The sequence below is a fragment of the Pseudophryne corroboree genome, chromosome 11 (assembly GCF_028390025.1).
Source record: "Pseudophryne corroboree isolate aPseCor3 chromosome 11, aPseCor3.hap2, whole genome shotgun sequence".
In the NCBI taxonomy this organism is placed as follows: domain Eukaryota; kingdom Metazoa; phylum Chordata; class Amphibia; order Anura; family Myobatrachidae; genus Pseudophryne; species Pseudophryne corroboree.
Window position 1 is genome coordinate 1,936,090 of NC_086454.1, and position 23,116 is coordinate 1,959,205.

The following is a 23,116-nucleotide window of genomic DNA, read 5'->3' on the forward strand; positions in this document are numbered from 1 at the left end:
GATGAAGGAACAGATGAGATCCTGACCACTGATGTAGAAGACACAGCTGAAACGGTCGAGAGTGAAAGCGACCATATGGAAGAGCTTCGAACGCCGCTACCATCTTTCCCAGAAGGCAAATGCACAGATACACAGACACCCGACGGTGCCGAAGGACCAACCTTACTAGCGTCTGTAAAGACAGGATCTTGTCCTGAGGAAGGAAAACCTTCTGACGGACCGTGTCGAGAATCATTCCCAAAAACAGCAACCGTTGTGAAGGGCATAAGTGAGACTTCTGGAAGTTCAGGATCCACCCGTGCCGAATCAGAAGGTCCTGCGGTATCCGGATATTCAGAAGTAAAAGCTCCGCCGAGCGCGCCTTTATGAGCAGATCGCCCAGATAGGGAACAATCGTCACACCCTGCTCCCGAAGTAGGGCCATCATGACCGCCATGACTTTTGTGAACACTCTGGGAGCAGAAGAGAGACCGAACGGAAGGGCCTGGAACTAGAAATGAGCCTCCTGTATCGCGAACCGGAGAAAAGCCTGATGAGGAGGCCAGATGGGAACATGTAAGTATGCATCCTTGATGTCTAAGGACGCCAGAAACTCGTTTTGCTCCAAACCCGCAATAACCGACTGGAGGGACTCCATCTTGAACTTGAATACCCTCAAATACTGATTGAGATCCTACAAGTTCAGTATTGGCCTGACCGAGCCGTCCGGCTTCAGTACGAGAAACAGGCTTGAATAATATCCCTGTTTCCGATGCTGAGAGGGAACAGGGATCAGTACCCTTGCGGCTAGAAGCTTCTGGACCGCTGCCTGCAAGGCAACTCCTTTGTCGGAAACTGGTAAACCCGTGGTGAAAAACCGCCGGGGCGGAAGGGCATCTGGGCAGAACTGTATCCAGACTTCCTTGAAGTCCCACAGACGAGCTCCCACCCTGTGGTCCCCCAGGTGGGAGGGAAGCTTGTCATGCGGTGGTAGTGGCGGCGGATTTAACCTCTGACTGGGTTGAGGCTGTGGAACCTCTGCCTCTACCCCTATGGCCACGGGAGGCGGAAGCTCCCCCCCTGGCCTGGCCTCGAAACCTGGAAGGAGCCCGAAAGGATCGAAAGGAGGTACCCCTATAGGGCCTGCGATAGGCTGGAGCAGCAGAAGGAAGATAAGTTGACTTACCTCCGGTGGCCTGAAAAATCCAGGCATCCAGACCCTTACCGAACAGGACCTCTCCCGTAAAGGGCAACGCTTCTGCTGCCCGCTTGGACTCCGTATCCGCTTGCCACTGCCGCAGCCAGAGAGCTCTGCGAGCCGAAATTGCTAAAGCGGAAATCCTAGCACCGATGATGCAGATGTCCTTGGAAGCCTCGCAAAAATAGAGGGCTGACTCACGGATGTGTTCCGCCAACTGTATCAGTTGATCCGCGGGCAAATCGTCCCGAATTCCAGAGGACAATTGCTCTGCCCAAGCCTCCATCGCCTTGTTGACCCAACAACCTACCTGCGCTAGGCGATGTAATACCCCCGCCGCCGAGTAAATAGTCTTCAAGGTGGATTCCAATTTCCTATCTGACGCCTTTTTAAGCGAAGTTGCTCCAGGAACCGGCAGAACCGTCTTCTTGGACAGATGAGACACCGAAGGATCCACAATCGGAGAGGTCTCATAACACGTCCTGCTATCTGTGGGAAAAGGATAGGAAGACAAAATTTTTCTTGATACCTGAAACTTCGCGTCTGGATGTTTCCAGGCTGCTGTGATGAGCGCATCTAGCTCCTCGGAAACTGGAAAAGTCACCGGCAAGCATTGGTTGGTGCCAAACCTTGAAGGGTGTAAGGCGTCCTGCTCCGTCTCCTCCACCTGTAATACTGAGCGAATAGCAGTAATAAGAGCCTCAATACCCTGAGCTACTGGTTCAGAGTCCTCGTACACCTGATCGTCATCCGTATCCTGTACATCTACCACCACCTCATCTAATTGAGGCATATCAGCGTCAGAATCCTGCAACACAGAGGCTAGCAATCTCTTCTTAGAAGCCTGTGGGGGAGGACTAAAGGACGGGGCTCGGGAAGGGATTACCGCCCTAGAGAGCCCTTCAACTGATTTTGCAAGGGAAATAGCCCATGCTGGTTCTGGCTCCGGCACCGGGACCGGCTGTTGGACCCGGGCCGCCTCTCTGTCTACTCTAGGGGCCTTCAGTTCCCTAGTCAGCAGGAACATAACCTCTGTGAGCTGTGATGTCCATGCAGGGGTGCTCTGGGGTTCTGATGAGGACTGGGTAGATTCTGCCCCCCCCCTCACATAAATGAAGACTCTGCTTCTGAGTTGCCTTGGAGCCTTTGCCTGCCATGGCAGCACCAAGCTATCACCCTCCCCCACACATACACACAGCAATAGGCAGAAGGGGAGGGAGGGGGGAGAGCAGGGAGCAGTGCAGCCACAGCAGCCCTAAGTATCCTGTACTGTACTGTACTGTACTGTGTAAGCAGCCCTAAACAAAAAAAGTACAGGTACCCCCAATGCCCCCTCTTTGTCCCCACTGTAACCAGCTCACTGCGTGTCCCGTTGCTTCCCGCGCTGCAGCCCCTCCGCAAAGGCGCCAAATTTAAACTTGCTTCGCGCCTCCAGCGCGATCCCCGTGCCGGCTCTGTGAGCCACGCTTAGCGGGGATCCGGCTGAAGGAGCGGGGGGAGCGAGCCGGGACCCACGTACAGCAGGGAGAGTGAGCCGCGGCCGGGATCAGCCCTAAGAGTGGCGGCGGGTGGGGGGGGGGATCGGCGTGTGTGTGCGGGTAGGAGCTGCGGCGCCGGGACCAGCCCTAAGGTGCGGGAGAAGACCGGAGCAGTAAAATAAATCACAGTACATTACACAGTATAAATAAAAGTGTGCATCCAACCACAACACTGCTTTTACTCACCCCTTGGTGAAGCAGCCCCGACACGCGCTGCACGCAGCGGTGTCTGGCCGCACATACTTACCGCTGTCCGCTGCCGGAATCTTCTGCCGACGGAGCTGCCCCGACACGCGCTGCACGCAGCGGTGTCCGGCTGGCTCCAGAGAGCTCAGTGTCTCCTTCAGCCGGGGCCCATCCCGAGCCGCACGCAGCTGCGATGGGACCCCGCCGGCAGCTCCCGCGGTGCAGACTGGCAGTGGCAAAGCTGCCAGTCTGTGAGTGCAAGAAAGAAAATAAAATAAAAAAATAAAATAAAAATTCTTCAGAGAAACCCAAAGAGTGAGCAGCTCCCTCTGGGCACAAAATAAAGACCGGCTTGGAGGGGGGGGACATAGTAGGGGAGGAGCTAGCCACAGTGTTTGAGTTTTAAAGTGCCAGCTCCCAGTTACTGCCTACTATTTCCCCATTGTAACTGCGCTCCAGTGTCCCCTAGTGGATGAAGGAGAAACATTCCTACCCAGTTCACTATTGATGTGACTCTACTATTAGAAAATGTTCCGGCAACTCTCAAGGCCTTTCTGGATTCTGGTGCCGATAGCAACTTCATCACAGCAAAGCAGGTCCTGGACTTAGGAGTTCCTATTGTGCCGCTGCATCATCAGAGTAGACAGGAATAAACTCCCTACGGCTACCATCCACTCCCGGACAATATAAGTCTTCATGCGAGTTGGTGCTCTCCACTGGGAGTCTGTATCTTTCTACATACTCCCATCGGCCAGGAGTCTTGTTATCCTGGGTCTCCCATGGCTACGCAAGCACGCTCCGACATTAGATTGAAGTGAACTCCAAATTGTTGGGATCTCTGTGCTATCAGTCTTGCTTGCCAACTATAAGACCACCTCATGTCATTCAGAGTTCAACCATCTCTCCAGATGACCCTCTTTCAATCCCGCAATTCAGCCGAGTCACCTCCAGCTCATCAGGAGTGGAACTGTCCTATAGATTTGTTACCAGGGAAACTGCCTCCTCGTGGAAGATTGTTTCCTCTCTCACTGCCTGAGACCAAAGTGGTGTCTGATTACATCAAGGAGACACTTGAGCGCAGATTCATTAGGGAATCTAAATCACTCCGACCTCCGTCTTTCTTCTTAACAAAGAATAGACCTGCTACAAGACCATGTATTGATTACCTGGGTCTGAATGCCATCACCATCAAGGACCGGTATCCACTTCCCCTAATTTCAGAACTTTTCGACCACATTAAAAAGGGGCAAAAATTTTCTCCAAATTAGATCTTTGTGGGGCCTACAACTTAATCAGGATCCGAGGAGGGGCTGCTGGAGGCAGCCTTCAACACATGGGATGGGCATTATGAATACATGGTCATGCCTTTTGGGTTTAGTAATGCACCAGCTGTCTTCCAAAAATACATGAATTATGTTTTCTGAGACCTGTTATACAAATACGTGGTGGTGCACTTAAACAACATTTTGATCTTCTCAGAGGACCTAGAGAACCATCGCCAGCTAGTATGTGAAGTACTGTAACAGCTTCGGGCTACCCAGCTCTTCTGCAAGCTTGAGAAGTGGTGCTAGAAGCAGATGGAGCTGGCGTGTCTGAGTGATGTTATTTTGGGCTGTAGTCTCCAAATGGTCCCTGAAAAGCTGTCCTCTGTTGTCAGCTGGCCTCATCCAGTGGGGGTTAAAAGTAATACAACGTCTCCTGGGCTTCTGTAACTTCTACCAGCAGTTCATCAGGAACTTTTCATTTGTTGTAGCCCCTATCACCACTCTTACTAAGAAGGGTCAAGACACCCTGTGTGGCCTCCCGAGGCAGAGAAAGCATTCAGCTGCTTAAAACTCTGCTTCACCTCCGCTCCCATCCTGGGATGACCCAACTGCGAACAGCCCTTCTTCCTGGAGGTGGACGCCTCTATGGCCGGAGTTGGGGCAGTACTTTCACAGAAGGATGAGGTGGGGAAGTGGTATTCCTGTGGGTTCTTTTCCCTTAAGTTCTCGGGCCCCAGATAAAAACTAGTCCTTCAGCGGTAAAGAATTGTTGCCCATCGAGCTGGCCCTGTAGGATCGGTGATACCTGTTGGAGGGAGTAAAATTCCCTGTGACCGTTTACACCGACCACAAAAACCACAAGACCGCTCACTGTCGTCTGCTGTGAGTGAACGTCCAGGTGGTCGTTGTTCTTTGATCGTTTCAATCTGGCAATCATGAAAGCTGACGCCTTGTCTCGTGCATTCAGCTCCGCTAAGGAGGACGAAGTTCGAGAGGATGAGCCCGTTCGAACCTCGTTTGCTTTGTAGCAATCACCACCAAGGTCAAGATCCCTCCTGGAAAGACATTTGTTGCACCTGAACTCTGGGCAAAACTGCTACAATGGGCACATGCTTTGCGCTTCACGGGCCATGTGGGTCTTAAAAGAACATTGGAGCTAGTCCTTAGAAATTATTGGTGGACAACGGTCCGGCAAGATGTCAAGAACTTTGTGGTAGCCTGTCCTGCTTGTGCCAACTCCAGTCTGTATCCCTTCCAGTAGTCTGTGATACAAGTGAGGGGAACACGGAAAGTTGTGTATACATAAACAAAAATGTTTCCTATGAATAAGTGTTCATTCCGTGGGAGCAGCCACTGGCGGGGGACGCATCACGCCTCATATTCTGGTGTACTCCCCCACAGCAGAAGTTCATAAGGCCTTCGTCATAAGTGTCCTGGTATTTGAAAGTTATTCCTTCCTTCTGTTTCATTTTTTAAACAAATTTGTATTTATAACCTGTGTGTAATTAAGTGTGAAATATATTCGGATAACTTAAGGACTCAATGTTAATCCTTCATGGTGGCAGAGAAATTGTGTATCTATCGGTAAATGAATGTTCCCGGGTAACGACCAGCTGGATTTGAGTGTTTCTCTGGGGAATGCTTATTGCTGGTGTCACCCATGGTTCCACCCTACAGCTTCATACATGACCTGTAAATATGTCACCATCTGCCATCATTGTTGCAGGAGCACCTGGACTACGAGATTATCCAGTCCCTGAACCCCGAGTTTGAGAAAGCGGTTGTCCGAGTGAATGTGTTCAAGGAGCACAGACAAACCATCCAGGTGAGGATCCTTTCTGTGGGACACTGCGCACTGGTTTACACGCGGGAGGCAGACAGTTTGCCGGCTGTCAGGATCCCGGACGGTCAGAATAGAGATGCCGGAATACTGACACCCGGTGACATGCCAGCGGTTGTTGCTGCACACCACACCCGAGGGGGGATAGTGTAGGCTCGAAGCGTGGCGAGCGCAGCTGCACAGAGACATGCTGCACTCGCCGCCGGTATTCCGACTGTCGGCGGTCTCCTTGGCACATATATTGACTACACAAAACCAGTAGTTTCCTGCATGATGTGTATTCCAGGCTGCGCCGCAGAGTCAGCTTAAACTTTTATCATTATGAACTTTTATACAGATCTATTGGGATGTAGTTGAGATCCCGGCGCTCGGGATCACGACCATAAGAATGGCGACGCCTGAATTTCCGACACCCGTTAGTATGTTGGTATCCTGACAGCCGGGATCCTGAATATTAGTATGCCAGGGGGAGAAGAGGGAGGGTTGGCTGGAGGGTTAGGGTGAGGTTGCGGGAGGGGTGGTTAGGGTGAGGCTGCGGGAAGGGGAGGGTTAGGGTGAGGCTGCGGGGAGGGTTAGGGTGAGGCTGCGGGGAGGGTTAGGGTGAGGCTGCGGGAAGGGGAGGGTTAGGGTGAGGCTGCGGGGAGGGGAGGGTTAGGGTGAGGCTGCGGGGAGGGGAGGGTTAGGGTGAGGCTGCGGGGAGGGTTAGGGTGAGGCTGCGGGGAGGGTTAGGGTGAGGCTGCGGGGAGGGTTAGGGTGAGGCTGCGGGAAACGGGAGAGTTAGGGTGAGGCTGCGGGGAGGGGAGGGTTAGGTTGAGGCTGCGGGGAGGGTTAGGTTGAGGCTGCGGGGAGGGTTAGGGTGAGGCTGCGGGGAGGGTTAGGGTGAGGCTGCGGGGAGGGTTAGGGTGAGGCTGCGGGGAGGGTTAGGGGGAGGCTGCGGGGAGGGTTAGGGTGAGGCTGCGGGCAGGAGGAGGGTTGGGGGCAGGGGGGAGGGTTGGAGTCAGGCTGTGGGGGAGGGTTAGGGTGAGGCTGCGGGCAGGTTAGGGTCAGGCTGTGGGGAGGGTTAGGGTGAGGCTGCGGGGAGGGTTAGGGTGAGGCTGCTGGGAGGGTTAGGGTGAGGCTGCGGGCAGGGGTGAGGGTTTGGAGTCAGTCTGTGGGGAGGTTAGGGTCAGGCTGTGGGGAGGGTTAGGGTGAGGCTGCGGGCAGGGGGGAGGGTTGGAGTCAGGCTGTGGGCAGGGGAGGGTCAGGGTTAGGCTGCGGGAGGGGGGGGGTTAGTACTAGGGTTAGCTGCCACTTGTGCCTCTGTCAGCATTTAAAACAGTCGGAATGCCGGTGTCAGTATTCTGACTGCCAGTATCATGTACCCAACCCAATCTATCCATTCCAAGAGGTCAGTTTATGCAAGGCCCTTCTTGGGGGATGTGGTGGCTAGTTCTGCTTTCCAGAAGTCTACAATGAGAATGGCGATGGTGTGAGGTAAGCACGGGCTGCCTTACACCTTCCAACATGATGTATTCGCGTCATTAAGAGCTAGCAACACAAATGAGTTGACCTTTGACAAGCCTGCCTGCTTCTATATATAACCAAGCAGGAGCGGCCGCTCAGTGGAAAAGCTTGCAGTAGTGTGGCTGTGACCACAAGTGTCGATCCAGTCTGTACAGGAAGTGCATGTGCGTATGAGGGCAGCATTGCAGGTGTCGCTCCGGGCTGTCCCAGAAGTGCATGTGTGGATGAGAGCAGCATTGCAGGTGTCGCTCCAGGCTGTCCCAGAAGTGCGTGTATGGATGAGAGCAGCATTGCAGGTGTCGCTCCAGGCTGTCCCGGAAGTGCATGTGTGGATGAGGGCAGCATTGCAGGTGTCGCACCTGGCTGTCCCAGAAGTGCGTATATGGATGAGGGCAGCATTGCAGGTGTCGCTCCAGGCTGTCTCGGAAGTGTGTGTATGGATGAGGGCAGCATTGCAGGTGTCGTACCTGGCTGTCCCAGAAGTGCGTGTATGGATGAGGGCTGTCCCGGAAGTGCATGAGAGATTTTTTTACCCAGCAAAACCTTTGCAGCAAGGCGTCTGTCAGACATGGACGTACATCTGCTGTATGCCGTGAGATGAGAAGTACATCTGCTGTGCCGTGAGATGAGAAGTACATCTGCTGTGTGCCGTGAGATGAGAAGTACATCTGCTGTGTGCCGTGAGATGAGAAGTACATCTGCTGTGTGCCGTGAGGTGAGAAGTACCTCTGCTGTGTGCAGTGAGGTGAGAAGTACCTCTGCTGTGTGCCGTGAGGTGAGAAGTACCTCTGCTGTGTGCCGTGAGGTGAGAAGTACCTCTGCTGTGTGCCGTGAGGTGAGAAGTACATCTGCTGTGTGCCGTGGGGTGAGAAGTACATCTGCTGTGTGCCGTGAGGTGAGAAGTACATCTGCTGTGTGCCGTGAGGTGAGAAGTACATGTGCTGTGTGCCGTGAGGTGAGAAGTACATGTGCTGTGTGCCGTGAGGTGAGAAGTACCTCTGCTGTGTGCCGTGAGATGAGAAGTACATCTGCTGTGTGCCGTGAGATGAGAACTACCTCTGCTGTGTGCCGTGAGATGAGAACTACCTCTGCTGTGTGCCGTGAGATGAGAACTATCTCTGCTGTGTGCCGTGAGATGAGAACTACCTCTGCTGTGTGCCGTGAGATGAGAAGTACCTCTGCTGTGTGCCGTGAGATGAGAAGTACCTCTGCTGTGTGCCGTGAGATGAGAAGTACCTCTGCTGTGTGCCGTGAGATGAGAAGTACCTCTGCTGTGTGCCGTGAGATGAGAAGTACCTCTGCTGTGTGCCGTGAGATGAGAACTACCTCTGCTGTGTGCCGTGAGATGAGAACTACCTCTGCTGTGTGCCGTGAGATGAGAACTACCTCTGCTGTGTGCCGTGAGATGAGAACTATCTCTGCTGTGTGCCGTGAGATGAGAACTACCTCTGCTGTGTGCCGTGAGATGAGAAGTACCTCTGCTGTGTGCCGTGAGATGAGAAGTACCTCTGCTGTGTGCCGTGAGATGAGAAGTACCTCTGCTGTGTGCCGTGAGATGAGAAGTACCTCTGCTGTGTGCCGTGAGATGAGAAGTACCTCTGCTGTGTGCCGTGAGATGAGAAGTACCTCTGCTGTGTGCCGTGAGATGAGAAGTACCTCTGCTGTGTGCCGTGAGATGAGAAGTACCTCTGCTGTGTGCCGTGAGATGAGAAGTACCTCTGCTGTGTGCCGTGAGGTGAGAAGTACCTCTGCTGTGTGCCGTGAGGTGAGAAGTACCTCTGCTGTGTGCCGTGAGGTGAAAAGTACCTCTGCTGTGTTCCGTGAGGTGAAAAGTACATCTGCTGTGTTCCGTGAGGTGAAAAGTACATCTGCTGTGTTCCGTGAGGTGAGGAGTACATGTGCTGTGTGCCGTGAGGTGAGGAGTACATGTGCTGTGTGCCGTGTTGTGAGAAGTACATCTGCTGTGTGCCGTGAGGTGAGAAGTACATGTGCTGTGTGCCGTGAGGTGAGGAGTACATGTGCTGTGTGCCGTGAGGTGAGGAGTACATGTGCTGTGTGCCGTGAGGTGAGGAGTACATGTGCTGTGTGCCGTGAGGTGAGGAGTACATGTGCTGTGTGCCGTGAGGTGAGGAGTACATGTGCTGTGTGCCGTGTTGTGAGAAGTACATCTGCTGTGTGCCGTGAGATGAGAAGTACATCTGCTGTGTGCCGTGAGGTGAGAAGTACATCTGCTGTGTGCCGTGAGGTGAGAAGTACATGTGCTGTGTGCCGTGAGGTGAGGAGTACATGTGCTGTGTGCCGTGAGGTGAGGAGTACATGTGCTGTGTGCCGTGTTGTGAGAAGTACATCTGCTGTGTGCCGTGAGATGAGAAGTACATCTGCTGTGTGCCGTGAGATGAGAAGTACATCTGCTGTATGCTGTGATTCCTCTGATCGCGGTTTCTTCCTGTACAGTATATCCATCCGGGGGATGCAGTGAAGTTGGGACAGGCGGAACTGGTGGTGATTGATGAAGCTGCAGCGATTCCCCTGCCTCTCGTGAAGAGTCTCATGGGCCCATACCTGGTTTTTATGGCATCTACCATCAATGGGTGAGTTGTGCAAGGGCCACTTACCATGGGGAGGTTTAGGTTGGACTGTCCATGAGGGGTGGGGGTTAATTGGGACATACCATGGGAGGGTAGTGTTACACCGTTGGTGAGTTTGGGGGTGGTTATTTGGTATATACCACGAGTGGGTGGGGGGTTAGCTGGGACATAACATGGGAGGGGGGTGGTTATTTGGTATATACCATGAGGGGGAGGGGGTAGCTGGGACATACCATGGGAGGGGTTGGTGATTTGGTATATACCATGAGGGGGAGGGGTTTAGTTGGGACATACCATGGAGGCGGTGGGGGGTGGGGTTGACTGAAGCAGCTGTGTCTGAAACATTGCGTATGTGCTAGGTACGAGGGAACCGGACGCTCTCTGTCTCTGAAACTCATCCAGCAGCTCCGGCAGCAGAGTGCGGACAGTCAGATATCCATAACGGCTGAGAACAAGTCCACCAGCACCCAGCGGCTGGCGTCAGGTGTGTATTACCATAACGAGTGGACAGGGCAGCGGTAAACATACTGGAGAATTCACTCTGATCATTATCTTCAGTAACTCTTTATGCAGAGCTTACACAAGACCCCAGAAAATAGCATTGCATCACTTCTAATCTATCCAAAATGGCCAAAAACATGGCCGTCTTTTCAAGTTAAAATTACAAAGTGAAATAAAATCGGGTGGGTGTATTTTTTGTCCTAAACACTTATTGCTGCAGCAGTAATCCACTTTTCCGGAACTGCAAAAAGCCCTCGGACGTCCCTCATTCTAATGTGGTTGCCACCAAGTATGTAGATGGCGTGATGGGCACCTGAGGATCGTTCCTTCTGATGGCTGTATTAGTATGCCATTGCCGGGTGATCACAAGACCCCTTAGTGCCCTTTTTCCCAAACTTAGGTCCCACAACAGACCCTTTTGGGTGCCGTGGGTGGGCCGGTTCCAAATGAAAAGTTTTGGGCTAGCGTTTTTGGCTGGGCAGATGCATGTGATGTCCTGCCCCTCCATCCTCATCATCCTCCTTCCCCTCCCATGTGTGCTGTTGATTTTCTGCTAGTACATACTCTGTAAAGGGACCTACTAGATTATCTGTCCAATGTCGGAATGAAAATCTGCTGATGTCTGGGAGAAAATGACAATCTACCATTTATCCCAAACACTAGACCAGGCATTCCCAACCACGGTCCTCAAGGCACACCAACAGTGCAGGTTTTAGTGATATCCAGGCTTGAACACAGGTGACTTAATTAGTACCTTAGTTATTTTGATTTAACCATCTGTGCTGAAGCCTGGATATCACTAAAACCTGTGCTGTTGGTGTGCCTTGAGGACCGTGGTTGGGAATGCCTGGTCTAGGCAATGGACAATGTGTCGTTCAGACAAATTGATGAAATCAGTCCATGACCACTGCTGTCTGTCTATTCTATTGTCTGGCGTTTGTCATTTGCTCTCGCACATTATCAGATTTTGGTTCTACGTATGCAGGGTGTGTATTTATCTCTGCTGACATCCAAGTGGAATCTACCGAGAGGGAACCAACAACGTTCCTGCAAGAATTCTGGGTTCCTGGCACAATGTAATCTTAGTCCGATCTCCTCCCTCCCATGTCACTCACATGCCCTGTGTTCCTGAGTCTGTGGGTGCCAGGGTAGGAGATGGGTAAATTGTAATGTCCTGCCTATAATGGTGGAGGGGTTTTCAGGTAAGTTCTTGCTGCCACGTATCCGCACTGCAGTACTTAGCGCTGTCCGTGTTACACAAGTAGATGCAGCCGTTTTGGGGATGAACCCATATACAGTCACTGGGGGGATTGGTTCAGCCGTTTAGCTGGGAGTTGGCATTGCTGGGGTCGCGTTCAGACCTGCGTGTGGATGAAGTTGGGGTCTTAAGGCATCATCCTCTGCTTATTGTCCGCTCCTCCTGGTATGTTCCCATTGGCCCCTTACTGTGCTTTATACGTTTTCAGCCCGGACCCTACATGAAGTCTCCCTGCAGGAGTCTATACGTTACGCTCCCGGGGACCCTGTGGAGAAATGGCTGAATGACCTGCTGTGTTTAGATTGTCTGAACATCAGCAGAATGATTTACGGCTGTCCCATCCCCCAGACGTGCGACCTGTATCCTCCTCCTGCTGTGACATGAGCCAGGACTCTGCTATTTGTGTGCTTGCTTTATTTGCTGGTGGAGATGGCTCCAGCGACTCTGCTGCGTTCTGGCGGCCTGTTCATGTTGTGCGTTGGCTACTGCAGATCCTGTACTGTTGGTCAGCCTGTGGTATAGATTTACAGGTGCGTCCGCATACATATATGCTGCAGTCACGCCAAACCGCCCTTATCTGCAAGCCAGGTCACATGAGAATCTTCTAGCAGTGGGCTTCTTAGTCCCAACGCAATGCGATTAAGACACACGAGGGGACTGTGCTGATTAATGTGATATGACTTTTGTATATCTGTGAGTCACTGAATCTGTACATGAAGTGCTACAATGTAGCAGCCGCAGCTTTTTTCCAATACGAGCTCAGTTCTGCTCTGTATACAGCCTCAGTCACACACAGTATACAGGTGTCATATATCACATTACTCAGCGCAGTCTTCTGGTGCGTCCTAGTCACATTGTGCTCCGTATACAGCCTCAGTCACACACAGTATACAGGTGTCATATATGACATTACTCAGCGCAGTCTCCTGGTGCATCCTAGTCACATTGTGCTCCGTATACAGCCTCAGTCACACACAGTATACAGGTGTCGCACATCACATTACTCAGCGCAGTCTCCTGGTGCGTCCTAGTCACATTGTGCTCCGTATACAGCCTCAGTCACACACAGTATACAGGTGTCATATATGACATTACTCAGCGCAGTCTCCTGGTGCGTCCTAGTCACATTGTGCTCCGTATACAGCCTCAGTCACACACAGTATACAGGTGTCATATATGACATTACTCAGCGCAGTCTCCTGGTGCGTCCTATCTCATTGCGTTGTGAATAAGATGCATTTTCGATATAAAAGACGCCCAACGTTACAAGAGCTGCACAGGATCTGGTGACTTGCTCGTGCTGCATGGTGGTTTGAGGCAGGATGTATGAGGCTCGTGCTGCATGGAGGTTTGAGGCAGGACGTATGAGGCTCGTGCTGCATGGTGGTTTGAGGCAGGATGTATGAGGCTCGTGCTGCATGGAGGTTTGAGGCAGGATGTATGAGGCTCGTGCTGCATGGTGGTTTGAGGCAGGATGTATGAGGCTCGTGCTGCATGGAGGTTTGAGGCAGGATGTATGAGGCTCGTGCTGCATGGAGGTTTGAGGCAGGATGTATGAGGCTCGTGCTGCATGGAGGTTTGAGGCAGGATGTATGAGGATACCTCTGTACGCAGTGTTATCTGACCACAGACTGGCAATCTGTGTCTTTCTATGGGGTCTATGTACTAAGCCTTGGAGATAAAGTAGCAGCCAATCCGCTCTTGCCATGTTACAGGCTGTGTTTGAAAAATGACAGTTGATACTTTATCTCTCTAAGGCTTAGTACATAGACCCCTGTGTGCTGTACGCTGGGAATTGTAGTACATTAACAGCTGCCGTCTTGTCTGAAGACCATAGCATTACAGATGTATCCACATACACCTATCCTAAAAGTAGCCCCGTTTGGCGCACCACGATCATTGTGACTTAGCCATACCATGAAATTATTTGTATTCTTGAGGATACCCTGAAAACACGCCCTGTTGGGGTTCTGTGCGGAACATTTCCTCAGTGAATTTACTATAACAAGATTGAGTGTGTTTAGGATTTGGTAGATTGTTCCCCGAGATCTCCTTAACCATCAGCACCAGATACTATGTGAACCGCGACACCCTGTTCTGCTACCACAAGGCCTCCGAGTCTTTCCTGCAGAGATTGATGGCGCTCTACGTTGCCTCGCACTACAAGGTATGACCCCACGGACAGAAATTTATGGAGGCGAGATCTTATCTCACTGTGGGACTAGAACTCCATTCAATGCTTTTATATTGTCCCTACAGAATTCTCCAAATGATCTGCAGCTGCTGTCTGATGCCCCCGCCCATCACATTTTCTGCCTCATCCCCCCCGTTCCTCCCACCCAGAATTCCCTGCCTGAAGTCCTGGCGGTTATCCAGGTAGGTGCAGTATACATACACCGTGATCGCGTGTCCATTCTATGCTCTGACGCTTCTATGGCTTCATGTTCATTGCAGGTCTGTCTGGAGGGAGAGATTTCCCGTCAGTCCATCATGAGCAGCCTGTCACGTGGGAAGAAAGCTTCCGGGGATCTCATTCCCTGGACGGTTTCTGAACAGGTATGTACAACACCCGACCTCTCTCCTGGGGTGTGGGGGGAGGTTTGAAGCTCAGATTGAGAGTCTGGGGATAAAACTTTGGCCGCATTAGGTAACAAACTTCTTTCCTGTTTTCCAGTTTCAAGATCCGGATTTTGGCAGTCTGTCTGGAGGAAGAGTTGTGAGAATTGCTGTCCATCCGGACTACCAAGGGGTAATTGTGATCTGTTACAGCAATAATTGCAGCATCTAGCTTTACTTCCTAGCTCACTGCATTGTGGGATACAGCAGTATGTTGCGTAGGCACTAGGAGCATAGGGGCTGATTCAGTTGTTTTGGGCGTCTAAAAATCCTGTCTGTTTAAACGGCCAAACAGTTGTCACTAGTCAATTGTACTTTAGGTGCACATCCATATTGCGTATATGTCGTGCCCAAAAAGAGCTGGTTCAGCCATCTAAACTCATGCTTTCAGCGTCCAAACTCCCGAGTTTGCACAATTTTTTTCTTTTTCATCCACTAGGGGTCACTGGAGTACTCTTGGGAAATGGACGGGGCGTTAGCAGGGATAGGCACATTTAAATATTTAAATTAGTAACCCTCCACCCCTTCCATACTCCTAAAGTTACCTCTGTGTTTTTTGTGCCTCTCTGGGATAGCACACGTGGAGAGTTCTCCACAATTCTATTTTAACAAAGATTTTTATTTTTACACTCAATCCCTTCCCAGCTTATTAAGAAGCTTGGGTCCGGGATTGTGGGGGTTGCTGTGGGCAACAATTGGCTTGTCGGCGCTCAGGAGAGGAGCACCACCATAGACCAGTATGGGATGGTGTAAATGGTTAGCATTACTGCTTCACAGCACTGAGGTCATGGGTTCGATTCCCACCATGGCCCTAACTGTGTGGAGTTTGTATATTCTCCCCGTACTTGCGTGGGTTTCCTCCGGGTGCTCCGGTTTCCTCCCACAATCCAAAATATACTGGTAGGTTAATTGGATCCCAACAAAATTTACCCTAGTGTGATTGTCTGTGTGTACATGTGGTAGGGAATATAGAGTGTACGCTCCACTGGGGCAGGGACTGATGTGAATGGCCAAATATTCTCTGTAAAGCGCTGCAGAATATGTGTGCGCTATATAAATAAAGGGTAATAAATAATAATATTCGCAGTAGCTGATGTCAGCCTGAGGCTGCACAAGGGAGCTGGACATTGCTTAGGAGAGAAGCCCCGTCATAGTCTCCTGTTGACACGAGGTAATGAGCGGGCTGGCAGCTCACACTGCCGCCGCTCTGTTTTATAGATATACTGGAGGAGTGGGCGGCCAGCTCATGCTGCCACCCTGCCATGTGGGGACCTCATGTTTTCTAATGTAAGCTCACCTGGTACTCACTGGCCGCCCCAGCCCAGCCGCGGTCAGCCACGCTGCCGCTGCTCCCCTGCTACCTCCCGCTAGCCGCCGTCACTCCTCACAACTGCCGCGGACACTCCACGGGTGCCGCGGCTTGTCTCTCCCTGCATTCGGCCGCGGACAGCGTCCATGCTGTCGCGGCTCGGTCCTCACTGCCATCTCAGCGGCTGTGGACGGCTCTCAGCCAGGTCCCTGCACGGGGCGTACAACAGCAGCACCGTGGCTCATGGGAGGAAGGCAATGGGAGAGCTGACAGACGGGTGAGGGCTAATACATATTGTGCAGTCTGTAGGCTATTGAGACTGACAAAAGGAAATGGCGCTCCCTTTCCAGCATTGATTAGAAGGGAACGGAAACACGCTGTTCAGTGTCTACGGTGCCCTGGGTTTCTTTTTTACTCAGCAACCTATTAAGCCTCTCCTTTGATCTGTGTATATATATAGTACACACAGTTCAATGTGGTTATAAGAAACTTAGACATATATTTCACTCAGCGATGGTTCTACTATTAAGCTATGCTGTGAGTTATGTTTCTCTGTTACATTACAGGCTATTGAGCCTATAATGTAAGATGTGTTTCTGTGTTACATAGTGTAAAATATATATGTTACAAAACACAGCGCATGGTGGACGCCATTTTATACTAACTTCCTGTTTCTCCTACAACTCACAGCCACTGGAGGGGGCAGGGGTGTCAGTGGGTCTCTCTTCAGTAAATCACATACTTCATAGCTATTGTTTACTGAGTGGAGCAGATGTTTGTTTCACTGTCTTACTGTGTGTGTTACTGTCTGTCGGTGTGCAGGATAACTAACTATATAGGGCAGCGGAATTGTCCGCGGCACAGACTGCCTGTGAGTCAGAAAGATCTGATCCGCGTTCAATGCCGTCTGAGCAGCCTCTGGGCTCAGGAACCTGGCAGGCCTTCCAAGGTCTATGTATAGTTATGATTCTAACAGTGATCATCATTTGTTCCATAATACAGTCAGATGATTTAATACAAAACCTGGTGTCTCAATAACAGTCAATTAATGAGGTTAATGATGCCTCATCCGGCCGGTACGCCGAGTGCTAGGTTTCTGTCAGAATATCAACATGCTGTGGCTCAGCAGACTTATGCTGGGGGCCAGTGAACACAGAGTCCCTGGGTTTGAGCCCAGCTCTGGGCAGTCATTTTAAAGTGTTTAATTTGCTAACATTCTAGTTCCTGCTGCAACCACCTGAGCGTACGCTAGAGTCCGTGCTAAAGACCATTTATACAGCAGTAGGGGTGTTGCTTATCCCTGTTTTAGTGGGATTTTGGGTAACAAGGCTGTAGAAGCCTGGGCTAGACAGCTCAAATTAGGCCTCAAACAAGGATACTTTTTTCAGACTAGATTATACTTCTTACCGATCACATTTGTGAATCTGCTGAGTGTTTGACTACGGCACAGGTTCTCAAACTCGGTCCACAGGACCCTACACGGTCCATGTTTTGCAGGTCACCTGTAGATTTTTAAAATGTGACAGTTGGTGATAGAGTGCAGCTGCTGGGTGACATGGAAAATGTGAACCGTGTGGGGTCCTGAGGACCGAGTTTGAGAACCACTGGACTACGGCATCTAGGGATGTTGAGCAAGTCAGTTATCGGATTTCAGAATCCATCAGTGCGCCTGTAGGACGTTTGGTTCACTAGTTTGGCTAGTAGAGGCTCAGTCAAAATCAGGAAGAGACGTTGCCTTGTACTGACTACATGTTATTTAGTCCTATATTGCACAAGTAGTTTCTCAGGCTACTGGAGGCAATCTGTTTCCTACAAGTGTCCACACCAGTACCTCAACGGTAGTACGCTGGACCACCATTCAGATCTTTTAGACCTCAGTTCTTTTGTGACTGTGCATGAGGAATAACCGTATACAATACAAGTGGTAGAGGATGTGATTTTCAAAAACCACTAACCAGCTTACACACACACAAAAAAAAAACCTCCCAAAAAAACCAACCAACTGACACCCAGTTGGCATAACGGGCCTCCAGCCCATCTCACCTTTTCAAGTGGTGGGTGGGAGCACGCTTTCACACTTGGTGTGGTCTCACACTTCCACAGATGGGTGGTTCAGCAAGTTTATGGACAAGGTTATAAAATTGGGGTCGATTGTTTACCAACAATGTGTTTTTTCAAGACAGGCCTGCCTGGGTCAGCAGACAAAAAGGCGCCTCTGTACTCCGCAATTCAGTTTCTCCTAGATTCAACAAATTTGATTCAACTTCACTAACAAGGTTATTATTCCAATCTTTTTGTAAGACCAAAGCCGGACGGCTCAGTTAGACCGACATTGAACCTCAAAGTGCTCAGTCAGTACGTCACTTACTATGGATCCGAGATGGAATCCCTGCGGTCAGTGATTGCAGGTTTACAACCACGGGAATTCATGATTTTGTTTGATCTCAAGGATGCACACATTGCAATATGGCCACCGCGTCAGGCGTACTTAAGAGTTGCAGGACAACAAAACCATTCTCAATTTCAGACACTACCGTTTGGCCTCTCATCAGCACCTCTGGTATTCACAAGGGTGATGTCTGTGATGATAGTTCATCTCAGATCCCTGGGAGTGATAATGGTTCCGTACTTAGACAACCTTCTCATCAAGGCTCCGTCTCCACAAATGCTCCTTCAACATACCTTACGTACGATGTACTAGTTCAGCATGGATTGTCAACTTAAAAAGAATCGAGCCTTGTCCCGTGTCAAAGAATTTAATTCCTAGGAATGATTCTGGATACGGTAGATCAACGAATTTACCTGCCAGACCAGAAAACACAATTCGTCATCTGGTACAGTTAGTACCCAAACCACGGGACCTTCTCGGTGCATTTGTGTATTCCAGTTAGGAAGATTTCACTCCCGTCCTTTTCAACTGGATGTTCTCGCACAGTGGTCAGGCTCGCATCTACAAATTCATCAGATGGTGCGGTTGTCTCCACGGGCCAGAGTATCACTACTCTGGTGGCTCCAGGTACACAATCTCACCGCAGGAAAAAGGTTCGGTGTCTGGAATTGGATAATTCTGACGACAGACGCGAGTCTCAAAGGTTGGAGGAGCAGTGATCCAAAATTGTCAGCTTCAGGGTCTCTGGTCAGACTGAGAAAGATTACTGTCAATAAATGTCCAGGAACTCAGGGCAACTTACTACGTGCTGTGACAAGCAGTGCACATGCGCCGGTCTCAGACTGTCCAGGTGCAGTCAGACAACGTGATGGCAGTCGCATACATCAACAAACAAGGAGGGACTCGAAGTCGCATGGCCTTGCGACTGGTTGCTCGAATCCTGAATTGGGCCGAGCATCACCAGGTGATATTGTCGGCGGTCTTTATTCCAAGAGTGGACAACTGGGAAGCAGATTACCTCAGTCGTCAGGATTTTCATCCAGGAGAATGGGCATTAAATCCAGAGGTGTTCCAGATGTTGGTCCAGCGGTGGTGTTACCCACAGGTGGATCTAATGTCATCTCTCCAAAATCATTACACACCCCAGTATGTGTCCAGAACAAGAGATCCAAAGGCACTGGCAGTGGAAGCTCTCACAATTGCGTGGCCATACAGCCTCGTGTATCTATTTCCACCGTTTCCGCTGTTTCCTTGGTTGCTAAAGCGGATCAAAAGAGAATCCATGACCATCATACTAGAGGTACCTCATTGGCCTCGGAGAGTGTGGTTCTTGGTACTCCGTGGTCTACTCGCAGATTATCCGTGGCCGCATCCGCTACGTGCTGACCTGCTGCAACAGGGTCCGTTTCTTTACCCCGATTTAGCGCGGCTGCATTTGACGGGGTGGCTGTTGAAACCGCTCTCTTAAGATGAGCGGGCATTCCAGAGTCTGTTATACCAACCATGTTACGTGCTAGGAAGCCAGTTACAGCAGCTCGTTATCACAGGATTTGACTTGCTTATATAGCTTGGTGTGAAGCTCGGAATTTTCCGACATCTTCTTTCAACTTATCCCGTCTTTTGCTATTTTTACAGACTGGGTTAGATGAAGGACTACGTTTATCTACACTAAAGGTGCAGGTCTCTTCCTTGTCAGTTTACTTTCAAGGCGTTTGGCTCTTTTGCCAACTGTACACCTTCCTGCAAGGTGTCCTCAGAGTACAACCTCTATTTCTCTTTCATCCATCTGGGGGACGCTGCGCCATTACTTGTGGGGTTAGAGGTGTGTGGTTGTGGAGTTTGGCACAGAACTATTAAAACCTGACTCCTCCCCCCTCTAACCCCTCCCATCTCCTTCCTGCCCAGCCAGCCCCTCAGTTTTAGTTTTGTGCCTGTGGAGGACAGACACAGATATTTTTCACTGAAGATTTTTAGTTAGGTATTTTGTTATTTTATTTTGTTATTTGATTGCTTATAGTGCCTAGTCCCTGTATACAGGTGACAGGTACTGCTAGAGTGGGGTTAGCAAGGATTTTCCCACTCTATTCTGCCACTGGAGGCCACCACACTTCGGTCACTGGGGCTTGATTCCTGTTCCTGAGAAGTCGGCAGTGAGGAGGTACAGGATAGACACAATCTGTCTCTGACAGTATTGGTCTATCCTTCATATATATATATATATATATATATATATATATTTCTGTATTTTTTATTGCAAACTCTCCTCCTCTTCCCCCCCCCCCCCACCCCCCATTTATTCCTCCCCTCTCTCCCGGACCTCCGGCGGTGAGCAGTGGCGCGGGCTTTACTTAACCCTGCTACTGTTTTGCTGATCAGTACGGGAAGTGGTGAGTCACTCCCCGGGGGGGCCGCTAGACGCTACCCGAACAGAGCCGCTGTGTGTAGCGGCGCGCGGGAGCCGCATTCCGACTGCACTACTGAACTAACAGGACGAATTCCCGCCCTGCACTGCCCCACGCGCACTCCCTCCCAGCGTCTACAAGGGCTCCGGCCGCCATCTTCTCCAGAGGCAGTACGGGGGACGCTGTGCAGCACATGCACACTTGTTCCTAACAGCAAGTATATTTTGAGCATAGTGTCATTCTATACTTTTGGGGGAGTTTGCAGATGTAAATTTTGAACTGGCAGAGTGTAATTCACAGTATATTTACAATATACATTGCACAGTATAATTCACAGTATATTTACAATATACATTGCACAGTATAATTACCATATACATTGCACAGTATAATTCACAGTATAATTACCATATACATTGCACAGTATAATTCACAGTATAATTACCATATACATTGCACAGTATAATTCACAGTATAATTACCATATACATTGCACAGTATAATTCACAGTACTGTTCACTACTCTACTGAGTTTATTGTTCGTTTGTAGTACATCAGATCTACAAAAGGGAAAGACCACCTCGGTGGTTTATTTTTCCTGCTCACAATGTGGGTCGAAGCTAGCTAAGGGTAGCGCGGACGCAGGTGCCCTCTGTGGTTCCTGCTCGGGTGCATCTGTGGCGGACCAACAGGGAGGTTCCGCAGATCAGTCTATTCCTCCATACGGTGAAACCTCTGTGGACTCAAAGTATGGGCAGGTGTCTTGCTGATTTAACTCGGTCTCTAGACAAATTTGTGAACTCTGCCGGCAGTTCTTCTGCTACAAAACGGCCACAGCCGTTGCCGCTATAACTTTTCCAGAGGAGGAGTTGGAGACATCCCCATTGGAGAAGGGGGAAGTAGACCCAGAGTGGGGCGAGTTTTCGGCCTGGGAATATGAGGAGTTTTCTACTAGCTCAGGTGTTAGATTGCTGATATAAGCCATTCATCAGACTCTTAATATTTAGGATACGGAGGTGGCGGAGTCTTCCTCTGCCTTTTTCTTTATCATCCACTAGGGGTCACTGGAGTACTCTTGGGATATGGACGGGCGTAGCCGAACAAAGGCACTGAATATTCAAATTTAGGACTCTCCCCCCCCTCCATATCCCCGAGTACCTCAGTGTACTCTCTGTGTTTTTTCGGTGCTCACAGCACGAACATCGGCTTGTGGGAAGAGCCCACATTTGAGATTTTATTTTTCTTTTTACTTTTTATTTTACACTTCCCTTCCCCAGTTCTTGAAAAACATGGGTCCGGGATGGTGCCGCTGCAAGGCAGCGTATGGCGTGTCGGTCCTCACAAAGAGCACCCTCACAGCCACAGGCGCTACAAGGCAGCGCATGGCGTGTCGGTCCTCACAAAGAGCACCCTCACAGCCACAGGCGCTACAAGGCAGCGCATGGCGTGTCGGTCCTCACAAAGAGCACCCTCACAGCCACAGGCAGACACTGTCTCATACTGCAACTGGACGGAGCTTACAGAAAGAAGCCCCGTCACAGCCAGGAGGAGATCTGAAAACTGGAGCTGGACGGAGCTTACAGAAAGAAGCCCCGTCACAGCCAGGATGAAAGCCCCGTCACAATCTGGACGGAGCTTACAGGAGTGCGACACTACAAGGTATGGTGGGGTCAGGGCGGTCAGCTCACGCTGCCGCCCTGCTGTGTGGGGAAAGCCTTTATTGTTTACCGCCGCTTTGCCCGCCGCTTACAGCGCGCTCATTAGCAGGATACCCCGCTGAACGAAGAGAGCGGCCGCACGTCACTCACAGACGCCGGCCGCTCTCCCAGCCACTGTACGAGAACTCTGCCACTGTAGAACGTATCCGAGCGGCCGCACGTCACTCACAGACGCCGGCCGCTCTCCCAGCCACTGTACGAGAAGCGCCGCCCAAGCAGCCACTCTGCGTACCCGTGTCTAAAGCTCCGAGCGGCCGTACGTCACTAAAGACGCCGGCCGCTCTTCCAGCGCTGCACCCGGCCACTGCTGTATGAGGCGCCGCCCGTTCTTCCGGAGGGCTCCCCGGCGCAATATAGCAGCGCTCCCCGGGTTTCCCTAGGCTCCCTGCACTCGCTTCCGCTGCACAGGGGGGAGAAGCTAAAAGCTACATCACAAGCAGCGCGGCTGCAGGGGGGTGACGGTGAGTAAAGCCCATAGCAGCAGCAAAGGCTGCATGGGTTAAGAGACTGCTCAGTTTTAAATAAGAGACTGCTCAGTTTTAAACAAGTTATTGGAAATAATACAATTCACTGCAGGCACAATTCACTGCAGGCAGTGTTGAGTAAAGTCCATAGCAGCAGAAGGCTGCATGGGTTAAGAGTTTTTAAACAGTTAATGGAAATTTTAACTGGAAGGCTAACTAAAGCATAAGGCTGCAAGATAATGTATTGTAAACTGCATGGATTTTACTGTATAATAGACCTGTAACTGTAGAATAGGCTATTAAGCCTATATTTAATGTATAATAGGCTATTAAGCCTATATTAACACTGCAGCAGGTAACCT

General features: G+C 50.7%; 1 protein-coding gene across 1 annotated transcript in view; it reads left to right on the forward strand.

Annotated features, from left to right (window-relative positions):
• Positions 1–21,552, forward strand: part of NAT10 (N-acetyltransferase 10) — a 184,029-nt gene extending 162,477 nt beyond the window's left edge. The window contains exons 11-19 of the mRNA XM_063946085.1: positions 5,893–5,991; positions 9,964–10,100; positions 10,457–10,581; positions 12,065–12,215; positions 13,927–14,023; positions 14,116–14,232; positions 14,311–14,412; positions 14,531–14,605; positions 21,385–21,552. Coding sequence (XP_063802155.1) covers positions 5,893–5,991; positions 9,964–10,100; positions 10,457–10,581; positions 12,065–12,215; positions 13,927–14,023; positions 14,116–14,232; positions 14,311–14,412; positions 14,531–14,605; positions 21,385–21,552 — 1,071 coding nt within the window. The remainder of the gene's footprint in view (positions 1–5,892; positions 5,992–9,963; positions 10,101–10,456; positions 10,582–12,064; positions 12,216–13,926; positions 14,024–14,115; positions 14,233–14,310; positions 14,413–14,530; positions 14,606–21,384) is intronic.
• Positions 21,553–23,116: the final 1,564 nt, after the last annotated feature.